Below are 16,817 nucleotides of genomic sequence, written 5' to 3' on the forward strand. Positions count from 1 at the left end.
ATGCCAAAAAACTAAAATAAATACCCAAAACATAACGTTATAACGCGTTCACATAGTTAAGTAACTAGTTAAAACGTGTAGTAAGGCTTTTATTATGCTTTAATTGAAATGTCAGCTGTCAAGTCAATGTTTAAAAATATCACAGTATTCCGAACGCATCCCGCCCCTATATTTGCTACATATTTTGCTCGTTTTCTTTCTGTTTTTTTACTCTAAAAAAAACATTAAACACTTCGAATGGTCCTATAAATATCTCGCGTAATTGAGCGTTCATCCCAGTATCAGTATATTACCCTACTTTGCCTAGTAACCGGTGAAATGCGATATTTTTTATTAACGATAATATTTAGTTCTGTGCTTGCATTTGAAAAAGATGTTACATTCACAGTTCAGCCTGGCCATACGGACTGTTTCTTCCAGAAAGTGAAGCCCAACGAAGTTATCGACATTGAATACCAGGTAAACTATAATTGTAAAAAAAATCTTTCAAAACCTAACCTGTACCATTCATTTTGGTTTCCCTAAAAATAAGCTCTCCTAAGGAAATATTATGTTTTAGGGAAGAAATGACATGTTTATTAATTAAAAAGTTTACATTTGCGCTGTAATAATTTTTATGATTGAAATATTCAGTAATCATTGTTTGGAAAATATCTCTGACCATCACAGTAAAACTATTTGAATGTTTGGTATGTTAAATGATATAATCATTTAAACACGTTTAAACGTGTTAAAAGTTAAAAGATATATAGCACATTTTATGATTAAAATTATTTCAATGCATGTAATTTTGCCTGACTGTATGTGGGTATATTCATTTATATTCGACAATTCACTGAATTCTAGACATGTTGAAAGTGGTGTCAGATTGTAGACCCATTTACAACATTGGATTTTTTATTTATAAAAGGGATACAAATTTCAAAATTTTAGGTATTTCCTTGAAGTTTAAAATGGGCAGTAAAAAGTTTATAGCCCCATATAAATGGCCTACCTTGGCCTTATCAGCTGCAGTTACCCACATGTTTTAATTACTGTTATCAGTATGTTATAGATAATTAAATGTGTATGTTAGTGATTGGTTAGATGGACGACTGGCTTAGCAGTAATGATCTGTTTAGCTGATTGTAATGGGTTCAATAAATCTCAATAGATGGGTCCACACAGAGCGAGCATACGCGATCTCATCGAGGTGGCACGTGCGTCTTCCTTGCCCGAGTGGCTGTTTTGTGTGTGAGGAGATCGCGCGCATGCTTGCTCTGTATCGCCTAATGGTAATTAATTAAGGTTTATTTTCAATCATTAATATCTACTAAATCAGAGGTACCTGGAAACATTATTATTACTGTAGCTTTATTAATCCCAGTTAATTTTACTACTATTCTAATGTAATGTTAGTTAATATAATACAATTGTTTTTATTTACAATAAAATATACATAATGGATATATATATATAAATAAAATAATACATAAAATAGGCCCTTGAGGCATTGTACCAAGGATGCTGATGGCATTTCCTCATTGTATCGCAATACTGATACGTTGTGCGAGGAAGCCGCCAGCTCTTCGGTCACCAGTTACGTCAACCAATATAAATGAACCATCCTTTTTTATGACAAAGGGCTTATAAGAGAAGGTACAATTCTTTAATAAATTTAATAAATATAAATTAAATGTCGCATATAGCGTTGTTGTAACACAGCATTACATTTAATTAATCAAACAATTGAAACTGTCACATATCAATGTGATTTCGAAATTAATTGTCCGAGATAGTACTTACGTTTAGTAGCAAATGTATTCTCTCATACTAAACACGAATCAATATGTAAACAGGCGCTAAGGCAAGTGTATACGCTCGTAAGTGCAAGTTACAAGAAAAAAATAAATTATTGATTATCTCCGAAATGGAGTTAATTAGAATACCGGTGTCTTTGAGAAAGTTACTTAATTTAAGCTCAGGAATGCACCCTTGAAATTAACAGAAATAACAAAAACACATATATTTGCAATTTTTATAATTACCTCACTTTCAAAGTAACCCCAATGTACAGTCAACCAATTTGAATTCTAGGCCACTATAGAACCTTGTCGCTTTAACTACTCTATACATGACACGCATCACTCAATAAGCACTGTCGGTGAAGTCATTATGACATGGTTCTATAGTGGCCTAGGAATCAAATTGGTTGACCATACCTTATGTGATGGTCACAGATATTTGTACTGGGTTGGGAATGTTTTTTTCCCTGTATTTTTGCTTTAACCTAATTCCATACGCAATTGTTTTGTTTTTGAATGGGGAATTTTATGCAAAGCTCTGCATAAGGGGTGCCACTAGCACAAACAATAAAAAAAACGCCTTGAGGCCACATTAAGGATTGCAAACCAGACTGATTTTCAATCCGGAAAATTACATAAATAAATAAATATTATAGGACATTATTACACAAATTGACTAAGTCCCACAGTAAGCTCAATAAGGCTTGTGTTGAGGGTACTTAGACAACGATATATATAATATATAAATACTTAAATACATAGAAAACACCCATGACTCAGGAACAAATATCCATGATCATCACACGAATAAATGCCCTTACCAGGATTTGAACCCGGGACCATCGGCTTCGTAGGCAGGGTCACTACCCACTAGGCCAGACCGGTCGTCACATATTTTGCTAGTTTTGTAATGTAATATGAGAAATAAAGTATATACAGTTGTATGCAAAATAAGAAAATGAAAATTAGGGGAAAACTATAGCTTCGGATATCGTGTTTTTTTCGTAATAGTACGGAACCATTCGTGCGCGAGTCCGACTCGCACTTGGCCGGTTTTTATTGAATAAATGTTTAAAATCGTGTGATTGTGATGTATGTTAATTATAAGATGTAATGTTTTGAAAAGATGTGTCCCGCCCCGAGTTTCTTGCCGTCCATATTCGAATACCCTCCTCCAATTGACAGGGGATTTAAATCTTCTCGGGTCAGAGGTGTAGGGGCATTGTAATATGCCTACTTGAATAATAAAATATCTTTATATTAAAAAAAAAATTATATGTATAATTAACAAAGCTTCATGAGGATATTTTTTATATCTTATACCTTTAAACGAGCAATTCTTATATATATATATATATATATATATATTTCTGTGATCTCGGAAACGGCTCTAACGATTTCGCTGCAATTTGGTATATGGGGGTTTTTGGGGGTATACAATCTATCTAGATTAGTCTTATGTTTGGGAAAACGCACGCGTTTTCATGCATTTTTCTTCGACGCAGAATATGGTCGCTAATTTCGTCTTGCCGGCCACTGTCCGTCTGGTCCAGCGGGTTTAGACGCGGACGGCTAGGAACGAGTGTTACGGGTTCGAATCTCGCCCGGTGATTATTATTTTTTTATATGTTCAAGTTTATATATAATTTTTTGATTTGTATTATTTTAGACAAGTTTAATTTAGTAAAAAAATGTAGTTAAGATTATCACCTATACACCACCATATTACAATAAATAGTTATAACCGAGCAAAGCTCGGTCGCCCAGGTACTGTATAATTAACAAAGCTTCATGAGGATAAGCCATGTTTTCCTCTTTATAATGTACCTATTAACATATTCTATGAAAAAACTTTAAATCAATCATACATAATTTAATGTACTGTATGTACTGTCTGCTTAATGTATGTGTAATTTTCCTATTCCTCTAATTCATTCGTGCACTACCTGTTCTAAAAACTTACTGTTCTTTATATCCTGCTACCCTAAGGTTGTCTGGAAGAGATCGCTTACAGCGATAAGACCGCCTGTTGCTACCTTTTTTCACATTGTAAATTTGTTTTCTTAGTGGTGCAATAAAGAATATTTACTTACTAACTACTAACATAATTTAAAACTTGAATTGATTAGATCTTTTTCCTTGTTTGATCAGGTGATAGATGCAACACATGGCGAGCTGGACATTTCGTTCCAACTGGCAGATGCAGTCGGCCGGGTGCTGGTGGCGGACTATAAAAAACCTGAGAATAGTCACCGACACACCGCCAGCATGGAGGGAGATTACAGATTCTGCTTCGACAACAGCTTCAGCACGTTCAGCACCAAAACTGTACGTACACTGTCATCAGCAGGGTCATTCTACTTTTTTTGTGTAGGTTATTTTTGTCCCTAGATAAATATTTGATATTTATATTTGTTAATTATGTAATTTTTGAAATTGTATATCAATATAAAGCACATTATAATGCTGCACTAAAGCGACTTACCTAAATATGGAAATAGTACATTGCTATAGAGGACGGGAAACGAAGGTTTGCAGGCCAAGTAGATATAGACGGCCGAGCGTAGCGAGTTGTGTTAGGTATACGCAGCCGGCAACCCCGTTTCTCGCCAAGATTTGTATAGTGCTTTTCTCAAACTTGCAATGAAATAATAATAATAAAAATAGGATGATGATGATGATTGTTTCATGTCCTAATGTGATAGGTTATTCAGTGCGTCGGGTTTCAAAGGGGAACGAAAATTTGATTATTTTCGCGCTACGACGCACGGTTTAGGAGATACAGCCCTATAAAGTTTTTTATGTCATGCAGAAATCTTTATAAGGCTGTATCTCCTAAACCGTGCGTCGTAGCGCAAAAATAATGAAATTTTCGTTCCCCTTTGAAACCCCGAAGTAAAAAAAAGAAAAAAAAAAACCAAAAAAGACAAAAAAATAATTATTTTAATTTGACGTTTAAAAACAAAAGAAGGTTGCCTTACAGGCCTAGGTGTGTATGGCAGTATGAAATTCCTTTACATATCATCTTCACTCATCGCACCTGATATGTGGTATTTCCGGACCTAATTTGAAGTAAGTCATGTCAATATTACATTACAAGTTTGAGAAAATAATACTTACCTACATGGTTACGCCTCTAGAGTCTGTCTAAGCTGTGTTCTGAGTCCTGACTCCTGACTTGACAAGGTGGTGTTCAGTCATTCTCTTTTTCTTATTTTCATCCTGTTACCTTCTCCTGGGGAGTAGGGCTCATATCCTTTCACTGACTCCGGTCCTGGGCAGCTTGGGTAACCTCCTCCCCTATCCCCAATACACCCAGCTCTTGCTCCACAGAACGGCGCCAAGTAAATTTAAACCGACCATGCTCAATCATTAGAAACTTAATATTTTTATGGTGTTTTTACGTTTATGTTCGTAACAGTTCCACGCTGTCACTGCGAGGTTTGTACAGATCTCCGATTATGGTTTCCAGGTGTTCTTCGATCTGATGACGACGAGCGACGACGCGCCCGAACACGACTATGACGAAGACAAAGAGATGGAACTCGGTGAGTACCATCTTCCACAATTAACGAACAATTCTTAAACCCGAGTGAACTGTGGGCCAAGATCACCACAGAGTGGCAGCTCAGCTGCAAATGAAGATCTGTCAGATCACGTTGGCGATGGTGAGACGAGGCTCCTTTTCAAAGGAATGGCCAGAGGCTGCCCAGACTGGAAAAAGTGTGGGAGGCCTTTGCCCAGCAGTGGGATACTAGGCTATAATAAATAAAAACCGGACAAGTGCGAGTTGGACTCGCCCACCGAGGGTTCCGTACTTTTAAGTATTTGTTGTTATAGCGGTAACAGAAATACATCATCTGTGAAAATTTCAACTGTCTAGCTATCACGGTTCATGAGATACAGCCTTGTGATAGACGGAAGGACAGCGGAGTCTTAGTAATAGGTTCCCGTTTTACCCTTTGGGTACGGAACCCTAGAAAGGGATAAGATAATATTCACCGATGGTCAGTCAATCAATACCCGGACGCTTTTACCCTCTTATTCATAAACGTGTACTAACGTTCCGATGCCGCTGATCATCGTTTGTCCCTTTCCGACGTATTGGTATAATGGAAAGGGACAAACGATGATCAGCGGCATCGTAACTTTCGTACACGTTTATGAATAAGGGGGTTATTGTGTGGGTTGTGTATATAATTTTCCATGGTACCCTGGAAAAACTAACTAAAATGTGGTTTTAGAACTTTTGGTCACAGAAGTGTTGGCAATCCGATAAATTACTATAGTAAAAGCGATTCCAACCCCAAAGACTAACAAGTATGTCTAACCCTCAAGGTTATTCACTCGAGGACTTTATATAGTGGTCAATCTTTTCATTATTATTTCTTGACCAGTCTCGTTCGGTTGGTTAAACATAATTGGAAGACAATCTTTCAGGCAACTCGCTGGAGTCGTACATAATGAAGGTGCGCGACATCTCCGAGTCCATAACCCGCGTGAAGGACAGCGTGGGCGCGGCGCGGCGCCTGCAGGAGGCGCACTCCGCCAGGGAGGCCCGGGACAGGAACCTGGCTGAAGAAATGAATGCCAGGTATTTATACTTACTGCTGTGGCGGAGCGACCTCAAGTGGATCTTGGCCTCCGACACCAAAGACCGCCATGCTTCTCTGTCCAGTCCACGGCGCCGAGCTCGCTAAGGTCTTTTTGCACTTCGTTCTTCTGTCAGGTTTTGCAAATAAAGATAAAGTACCTGGGCGACCGAGCTTTGCTCGGTTATAACTATTTATTGTAATATGGTGGTGTATAGGTGATAATCTTAACTACATTTTTTTACTAAATCAAACTTGTCTAAAACAATAAAAATTTAAAAATTAATATATAAACTTATAACATATAAAAAAAAACAAAAGTTAGTCATCGGGCGAGATTCGAACCCGTAACACTCGTTTAGCAGTCCGCGTCTTAACCCGCTGGACCAGAGGGACAGTGGCCTGCATCACGAAATTAGCGACCATATTCTGCGTCGAAAGAAAAACGCATGAAAACTCGAAAACACGCGTTTTCCCAAACATAAGACTAATCTAGATAGATTGTATACCCCCAAAAACCCCCATATACCAAATTTCAGCGAAATCGTTAGAGCCGTTTCCGAGATCACAGAAATATATATACATATATATATATATACAAGAATTGCTCGTTTAAAGGTATAAGATATATATTTATTTGCAAAATGTAGTGGTAAACATAGTTGGTCTGTAAGTAATTTTAAGTGCGTACATTTTACTTAATGAAGCATGCAAACTTTCCTTATTAAGTAGGTACTATAACTAAGTATAGTATATAAAAAGTTTAGAACAATATAACCATGCATTATAATCATATACTTAATATTAATTAATTTATATCTAATATTTACAAAATATTATAATCATCATTAATTATTATTGATTAGTTTACACCTAGTATTAATTACAATATACCCAATATTCATTAGTTTATATCTAAGATTTACAAAATATTATAATCATTATTCATTATTATTTATTAGATAGAAATAGAATAATTCAGATAAGTTCTAGTCACCATATTTTGACCAGACGTTGGACACCTCGAGTCGTATGACAGATTCCAGCTACGACCATTTTGAAACTCGGCAGCCATTTTGAAAACAACATGGCGGCTCACCAAACTGTTAGTACTGTACATTTGGTCGAGTTTCATATACAAATGAATGGAGTACATAATTGTTGTGCGAGACATCTCGGAGTCCATAACCCGTGGCCTAGTTTAGTTCGTGGCTAGGTCGATATGTATAAAATTGTCCCCAAATATTTATTTATTTTATTTTCATCACACTTGCTCGAAATAAATCTTATTTCATGCAGGTGTACTGAAGGACAAAGGCCTATATTGTTCCCGCGGGAGTCATGGATTGTGAAAAAAATATTGTCACTCATTCATACAAACCAAGTAGCATAAATGATTTTCACTTTTAAAATACTGACGTTTATAATTTTTATTTTTTGTTTATGTTTAAAATTATACAATTTAATTAATTTAACAGCCGTTTAAAATATTTTTACATTTCAATCGTGGCTGAATGCCTAATAGGTCTGTGCCTTCGATGCCTAACCTGTCAAGAAATTACAAAATGGCGGACGAATGTTTGATATGTCACCGTATTTCAAAAAATTTCGCTTAAAATTTTGTTTTTTCTTCGCAAGTGTGATGAAAAACATTGTGTGTAACTCCGGGGGCAAGAGCATTGCAAACTCGGGTCTTTAATTTGCGGCTGTCAGAAATTACTACCCTCGTATCCAAAATTTCACTTACCCCCCCTCGTTGCACAATGTACTATTAAATGGCATTTTATTGCAGAGTAATGACGTGGTCCATGTGGCAGATCGTGCTCATGATCGGAGTTGGGATTACACAAGTAAGATACAAGTTTTCGTACAATTTTTTTATTTTTTTTTGACGACCTATCTGGCCTAGTGCCCTAAATGCTCGTACCAGGAATTGAACCCGGGGCTCGCATCAGGAATTGAATCAGCTTCGTAGGCAGGGTCACTACCCACTAGGCCAAACCGGTCGTCGTGAGTTGTTAGCTGGTAGAATTGACTTCGAAATAATGATTTTGAATGACAATCTTTTTATTACGTTCATTTGGATTTGATTCGGTTTGATTTTTTGGTATTTCATAGTTAGTATCTGCCTCGAAAGATTTCGTGTATCACTCGGAGGCAAAATTTGTTTAACCCTTGCGCCTTGAAACGCTCAAGAATCCACTTCTCGAACCACTCGCTACGCTCGTGGTTCAATTTTGGAATCTTTCGCTTGCTCGGGTATCAATATTAGCGAGGGGTTAAACAACAATTTTGCCCCCTTGAAAAACAAATAACTAAGTATTTCAATTTACTATTCAATTCATTGTTCGTAATCTGGTTACATATTGGGACCGTGCGAAGTGCGTGGTGGGGGTAAGTAAAGCGATCCCAGCGCATAAGGTGGTAAAAATTTGAACTAACTGCGGATAGCGTCTAACATTTCATACAATTATATGGCTCGAAATGAAACTTTGATTTACGATTACTCCTGAAATATTCATTTAAATTGTATGGTGTAAGGGACCATTGTAATCTGTATGAAATGCTTAATATAACTAACGTATTTATTTTGATAATTGTTAATAATGTATCCATGTAAATAGCTTTGCAAATGCCACATATTACGTGATCTTTTTCTAGAAGTTAAGAATGGATATAGTAAGTTATCCTTAAAAGATAGACATTTAACATCGCGGACTTTTTTGTAGACCTATGAATGAGACACAACCCCACCATACATTGTGTTGTTATAGCTCAAACGGATTAGGCAGCGTTTTCGATTAAAGCTCCTAGCCAGCGTGATTTTTTCCGACATCATCGTTATATTTCAAACAATTTACACAAAACCTTAACAAGTTATATACGTTAAGCCTTCCTCAAGAATCACTCTATTGATAGATGAAAGTCGTATGAAAATCCGTTCAGTAGTTTTTAGTTTTGGAGTAGTTTTATAAGATGTAGTGAATTGACGTTTTCCCCTAGACTTGCGGACACTAGGTTGCGTGACAGTCGTGCACGCTCCCAATACAAATTAAAAAAATATTTTTTTTCTGACATATTGCTTACACTTATGAATATCAATTTTCAGGTAATCTTCGTGCGGAATTTATTCGAAGACAAGCACAGTCGCTTCAGGAAGTTAATTCCCAGCTTCAGCTCGCAATGACACTAGTCACAACCCGCCCCAGTGCACTGACGCGAGTGTCTCAACCCGCCCCAGTGCACTGCCACGAGTGTCACAACCCGCCCCAGTGCAGACACGAGTGTCACAACCCGCCCCAGTGCATTGTTACGGGTGTCACAACCCGCCCCAGTGCAGTCACGAGTGTCACATACCGCCCCAGTGCATTGTTACGGGTGTCACAACCCGCCCCAGTGCAGTCACGAGTGTCACATACCGCCCCAGTGCATTGTTACGGGTGTCACAACCCGCCCCAGTGCAGTCACGAGTGTCACATACCGCCCCAGTGCACTGTAATGATGATTTAAATTTAATAGCCATAAAACTTGACAACCAGCGGTGGCATCATGATTCCATTTTTATCGCTTGTCACTATGCCCGTCACTTTCGTACTTACTTGTTAGAACGTGACAGGCATGGTGACAAATGTCACAAATTTAAATGATAAACAGCCGACCATCTTAGCCCCACTGAACCACATCATTTACGAAACTAAAATAGATGAGAGTCGAAAAAAATCGTAGTGCGTATTTTTTTCTTAAATTTTACGTGTGAAATTTATCACTATTTAATAATTATTTTGTTTTGTTGTGATAATAAAGTAAGGACGCTAAGCACGATGAATTTCGTACATTGAGGCGGGCCTGTTGCTGTCTCTATCGCACGCGCGTAATTATATTGCTGTCCCTCCCATGCCGGCGGTCAGTGCCACTATGCGAGCAGGAAGGCCAATGTACGAAATTCATCGTGCTAAGCGACCTGTCTTTAGAGGAAAAGGTCAAAATTAACCCAGTGGTGGGCAAACTTTCTTCATGGGGACCAGAAAGTTAAAGAAATTTAAGAGGAGGGCCATTTCTGGATTTCGCCTAGTTTCAGAGTTAATACCAATGTAAAAAAAAACATCTTCTTATCGTAACTTAGTGCAAAACGCCTTTTTGATCGCGATGATGCGGGCGTATTCTAAATATCCTTATTGATAGATGTCAAAAAGTGCAAGTAACCTTTCCAAGAACTAGTTTTTACAAAAAAAAAAATCGTAAAAAAATATTTTCAGTGCCAGTTTTACCATAACATTAACTTTTTATGTACAAATACGTTCAAAATTTGAAAAGAAAAAAAACAAAAAAATTTTTTGGCGAATTTTACTGAAACTCATATAATATTTTTTCCTTCTTTTGGCCTCAGAAGTACGTGGTTAAAATCTTGCGGGTTCCTCGTGAGCACCGTGTATATTAATTATTTCATAGGACCGGCGGCGGGCCAGATGAAATCCTTTTGCGGGCCGTAGCTGGCCCGCGGGCCGTACTTTGCTCACCACTGAGTTAAACTCTCAAAAAAAAACTCAGTCTCAATGCCAACGGATTTTTTGGGTGCCATTGCAAATATTGTGATAAACGCCAAATATGGAATACGCAAAACGTATCGTTAACAAATGGCAAATAAAGCAAAAACATGTACACAAGTTAATTGAGGTATTTTTTTAATTGAAAAATTCAAATTAAAAAATAAATAAATTTGAGCGACTCGAGAGTAGCGAGAGATTTAATTATGGTCATTATTTTTAAAAGTTGTTTTTCACAAAATTAAGTAAGTTGGGTAGTTTGCATTTTGTGTTTAGTACTTATAGTCAATTATTACATTATTTTTGTATATGTTTTTACATCTTTGTTAGTTTCATATTAAATAAGTGAAGTGATAAAAATACCAAAAATGCACAAACTATTGTAAAGATATTAACATGATATTGTATGATTGAATACTTAACTTAGGTATACCTTATTTCATATGCCATAGCGGGATTCTACTTGAGACGGTTAACCTTTTGAACGCCACGCCTATCGCACGCGGCGCGTACTCGTGAACCTTGTCGGTACGTATGAAGGTTGATATTGGGCTGTAGCTGTGCGCGTCATATGACGTCTTTGGCGGTCAAAACTACTACTACTATTACTTCCTCCTCCGACACGAGTACACGCCAGTTACGCGTTGTTGTTGGCGGTCAAAAAGTTAAGCGTAAAAAATACGAGTAGTGACAGCAAAAGTTTCGCGGCAACCTTTTTTTTTGCGTCGTCGTGTCTTACAGGTAACTATCCTGTCTCAATCCTTTTATATTAATTTTATTTTTATTTTATTTATTTAACACATTTTTATTTTATTTTTTCGTTCGTGTTATTATTTGACTGTCATTTCAGTCTGATAAAAATATTTTAAAAGTAACTGTTGTGGGACTTTATCATAAATATTGATATACCCAAGTAGTATCAAATATCAATATCGCTTAACACATTCGCTACCAACGTTTGGTAGCGCTACGCTCGTAGCCAATCCCATTTTCCCGCTTTGTAGAGGAAAGCGACTACGAACAGAGAACCCACCGAGCGGGTTTCCGGTACTCAATGTACCCGACATTACTTCACTGTAGGTAATACCACCACACGCCGACTGAAGAGCAAAGCTCGTAAAGCAATTGTTAAACAATAGATAAACATTATAAAACACCCACAAACTTTGGGTGTTTTTTTTTTGTATTTAAGTATTTATAAATATTTATATATTATATATATAGTTGTCTAAGTACCCTCAACACAAGCCTTATTGAGCTTACTGTGGGACTTAGTCAATTTGTGTAATAATGTCCTATAATATTTATTTATTATTATTTAAACATTACAAACGTTCTCTTTGTGCAGTTTGAAGTGGAATCCCGCCTTGCAGTGGTGGGGAAAGACCAAAACTTTTTGTGGGCAAGGTACATTTAGCGAGGCCCTCTAGTGGTGCAAGAAATAACGAACATTTTCACGTTGTGACCGAGATATACTTATTTGAGTCGCCCACGCCTAGCGCCGTGAGAGTCAGAATGGCGGGTGTACCTAAATAAAATCAAATAAAAAGCATACCATATGTTTGTACCTAATTTGTACTATTTAGTACCTCGTTTAAAAAAAATTGTACCTTACGGTACGTAAAGTTATGATCAAAACATAGCGTAATAAAGTACACCCGCCATTCTGACTGTCAGGATGGCGGGTGACCTGTTTTTTGGTGATAACTTTAAGTACCGTGAGGTACAATTTTTTTTAAGGAGGTACTAAATAGTACAAATTAGGTACAAACATATGGTATGGTTTTCATTTAATTTTATTTAGGTACACCCGCCATTCTGACTCTCACCTAGCGCCGCCTCTGCTGCCATGGTATATGAAATGGGGTATACTATTCGTTTATTTTTTTTCTAATTTTTAAATATAAGTGTTTCCTAAAATTGTATTTCATTTTCAATCAACATAAATTTCCTATTGTTTTTTCCATTAGTGTCTGAATTGCAGTGGCAGCATGGTTCCCTTTTTATCGCTTGTCACTTGCATACTTGTTAGAACGTGACATGGCGACAAATGATAAAGTGCCGACCATCTTAGCCCTACTGAACTCATGTAAATCACTTTTGTATGAAAAAAATAGAAGTAACTGTCTATTATGTGAAGTTTGATTTATACTTTATTTTATGTTTGATGATAAAATCATGAATGCTAACGGCATGTTTGATATTAGGAGGAGTTTACATAATAATAATAATAATAATATTCTTTATTGTGCACAACGAAAACATGATTAAATACAGTAATTAACATATAAAAAAAACTAAGCAACAACAGGCGGTCTTATCGCTAAAAAGCGATCTCCTCCAGACAACCACATACATATTATCCTACTTCGTAAAAAATATGATAAAAATGTAGACATACAATATGGTATATAGTTGCTGTTTCCACCAAAATTATGTGTGAAATGGATACCTAATGATTCCCCGACGATTATTTAGCAGATTATCGAGTAAATATGCGTGCATACGCATGTCATTACGCATAATAGTTACGCTGAATGTCATTACGCATAATATTCGTTTGATAGATAGAGATCTTTATTTGCATAATATATGGTACATACATGGACCCTGGAAAGGGTGTAGCAAAATAAAAGGTAAGTCTAATTTTTCAGTCCAATATACTTATTATAAGATAATTGATCATAATAACTGCTGTCGCTGTTTGATACTCAATATGTATAAAATAGATTGTTAGGTATTAATTTACTAATTTACTATACAATTTATAAAATAGAAATTGTGTCTGAAACTAACTTCTGTCTACGTTTTTCTAGTAATATTCTGGAGTATTTCATTTCAAGCATGGTGTGAAATAACTTATTTTTAAAACAGTGAACATCTTTATACATAACGTTGTTAACATATTATTGCATGTGCGTATGTAAAATAGTGCGTGTTATTTAACTTAATGTTAAATATTAAGATGTCGCTATATGTGAGATCCTATAATTGGCTCTGTTACACTTTTTTTTTATGGTAGAGGAGGCAAACGAGCAGACGGATCACCTGATGGTAAGCTATTACCGCCGCCCATGGACACCTGCAACACCAGGGGGTTGTAAGTGCGTTGCCGGCATTTAATGGCTCCTCTACATGATGGCCCAGCGTAGGCCAGTCCTAGGGACGCATTTATAAGTTAGAGGGAGCAAGTGATATTGCTATCTCATTTCACCGCATAACTGCGTCCCTTGGACTGGCCTACGCTGGGCCATCGTGTAGAGGAGCCCTAAGATGGAAGTACGCTCTTTCTTTTTATTTATGTTATTATTAGCATGTTATAGCTGTTGGTTCTCCATGTAAAATAAATAAGTAGTTCACAATATCACACTTTGCTTACTATTCCTTATAATATTTATAATACGTACAACACGGCCTATACGTAGGTTATAGTAAATATTACTTGTACATTTTTGCGCATGCAAACGACTATTATGCGTAATGACATTCTGCCAATCGTTACTCTTATGGAGTGTGGAATTAAGAGGAGTGACGTCTCTTATGGTAGAACTGTTGCAAAAGTGTCCAGCTGTCAGCTATAAATAATAGTTTGTCAATTTGTGTAATAATGTCCTATAATATATATATATATATAAATCTCTCCAGAGTAGCGCTAGAGTAGCTAAGAACCTAGGCGCTATTGACGGAGTGAAGTGCGCTGTCTATATGATTTCATTTTTTTGTTCAAGTATTCTAGGTATTGTAGCGCCACCTATTTAAGGTTTTTGATGACACTTTTTGGTACATGGAGATTTATTTCCTTACCTCCACCTTCCGTAGTTACTCTATCAAAGAACCCATCTGCGAATCGTTGTCGGCGTATTTTTTCTAGGAAAATCAATAGGGTACCGTCTGACATACCCTTGATTTAGAATGAATTAATTACAATAATAAATCTTAAAAATGAAAATGTTTGAAATTAATTTACGAATGACACCAGCAAAAGGGGCACAGGAAGATGAATTATGGACGAATCAGGAGGTCGTTTCAAGAAAACTTGTACAATTGTAATACAAGCGAAGTCTCATTTTATCAGAAATATTTCGTAAAGGCGGGTTACTTTAAGCCGACAGAGAATAACTTTGCCCCGCATGATAAACACATCAAAGAAGTGTGATAATAAGAAGGGCCCAACCCAATAAAAAATAGTAGGTAGATCGCCAATAGTCCGAGACTGAAATGGTGCCTTTCACCCGAGTTAGACGCTCTATTTTTCATTTCGAATACGAGGAAGGTAAAATGGATTTAAGAAAACACGGCTAAGAAAGTATAAACTTCAGTAATATTTCCTGAGGGTACTTTCTTTCAATTAACAATTTAGATAAAAATATCGTTTATGGAATGGGGATTTAATTATCAGAATATAAATTGTACAGAAATCCATTTGAAACCAAAATCTTAATTGATTATCGTAAAAAAACGTACTAAGAAAGTACAGTGCTCTAGAGCAAAAACGTATCATTTTTTGCACTCTTTTTAGAACAAGAACAACCCACTTTCTCAATGGGAATATGCTACAATTTCAATGCAATAATAAAACCACTGAATTACCAGTGGCCAAGTTTAACCTTCAGGGTGTCCAGGGCCAATGTAACCCGACTTTAAGGTTCTGCTTTCTTTCACAAGTTTTCATGAAACCTGGTGTAACAAAGAGTAGGGGTTTGTGAAGTCAGCTTTAATGTCGTTGTCCAAGTTGAAATGGTTATTTCAACTCTGATGACATTTTCCTATGTATCCGAAATAGATCAATAAAATTTTGTTTCGTAAAAATGTGTTTATTATTTCCCCATTTATAAAATGAATACTGTTTTTTGAGGTCATATCATAGACGTAGGTATCCTGAATTCCCTACCTACTTTATAGTTCGTTTTACGGAAGGTGGAGATAAGGAACGAAATCTCCATGTACTTACCAAAAAGTGTCATCAATAAACTTTAAATAGGTGGCGCTACAATACCTAGAGTACTTGAACAAAAAAATCAAATCATAGATAGCGCAATTCACTCCCTCAATAGCACCTAGGTTCTTAGCTACTCTGGAGAGATTTGGAACTATTAATTATAGCTGACAGCTGGACACTTTGCAACAGTTCTACCATAAGAGATGTCACTCCTCTTAATTCCACACTCCATAGTTCGTTTTTTTTTTAAAGCTTTAAGGTGATATATAAGATACTTTTGAACTGAATTGGGACTCTAAAACAGCTGCGAGCCACTGTTTCAGACTCGGGTCGGGACAAAGTCAAAAAATAGGTGGAGGTCACGAATTTGATTGCAATCTTTAACGTCGAACTTGTCGACTTGAAAGTCGTCGTTACTAATCGCGCCCACCGCGGCATGGATAACTATAGGTGTCATGGCGGACGCTGTCAAAGTAACCTTCACACTTTCAAGTAAGGTTTACATTAGCTCGCTTGCGCCCGGGAGCTTGGCGTTTGAGTGATGTTTGTGTTTATGACATAAAGCATTCAAAAGGTTATAAAGGTCAAAATTATTTTCGTTGTCTTGTTTCTGACCACTCTTTCACGCTTGTATCTATGTCTTCTATCAAATAAAAAAAGTCGAGTGATATTGTATGTGTTTCTAGCTGTAGATTAATGAGAAAAATTAAAGACAAAATTTTATCTCATACACAAATTAAATCTCATACAAAAAAAAAACAAGAACGAAAATAATTTTGACCCAAAAAGCGTGCAAATGTAAAATATATAATGAATAATGATAATTATTAGCAACAGCAAAATACTAGGTATAAGAAAAAAACAGGTTTTCGAATTGTACTTGAGTATTTTCTTTATTTTTTTTTGTTACATGGCCTCTTATTGCCTGTTTAAAATGTACATTTCGATTATATATTTA

At 36.4% G+C, this 16,817-nt stretch overlaps 1 protein-coding gene across 1 annotated transcript; it reads left to right on the plus strand.

Moving 5' to 3' along the window:
• The first annotated feature begins 123 nt into the window (after positions 1 to 123).
• Positions 124 to 10,386, plus strand: LOC133531760 (transmembrane emp24 domain-containing protein 5). Its single transcript, XM_061870150.1, has 6 exons — positions 124 to 459; positions 3,936 to 4,112; positions 5,257 to 5,332; positions 6,225 to 6,378; positions 8,169 to 8,226; positions 9,486 to 10,386. Exons 1-6 carry the CDS (start codon positions 319 to 321, stop codon positions 9,561 to 9,563), a joined length of 684 nt encoding a protein of 227 aa, XP_061726134.1. The 5' UTR covers positions 124 to 318; the 3' UTR covers positions 9,564 to 10,386.
• The last annotated feature ends 6,431 nt before the right edge of the window (positions 10,387 to 16,817 follow it).

The sequence above is a fragment of the Cydia pomonella genome, chromosome 25 (genome assembly GCF_033807575.1).
Source record: "Cydia pomonella isolate Wapato2018A chromosome 25, ilCydPomo1, whole genome shotgun sequence".
Taxonomy (NCBI): Eukaryota; Metazoa; Arthropoda; class Insecta; order Lepidoptera; family Tortricidae; genus Cydia; species Cydia pomonella.

Excerpts from the sequence above, each read along its gene's own strand:
- LOC133531760 (XM_061870150.1), top strand. The coding sequence starts at position 319 with ATGCGATATTTTTTATTAACGATAATATTTAGTTCTGTGCTTGCATTT. Across the intron at positions 4,113-5,256 it reads GCACGTTCAGCACCAAAACT|GTGTTCTTCGATCTGATGAC; the intron begins GTACGTACACTG and ends TATGGTTTCCAG. Across the intron at positions 5,333-6,224 it reads AGACAAAGAGATGGAACTCG|GCAACTCGCTGGAGTCGTAC; the intron begins GTGAGTACCATC and ends ACAATCTTTCAG.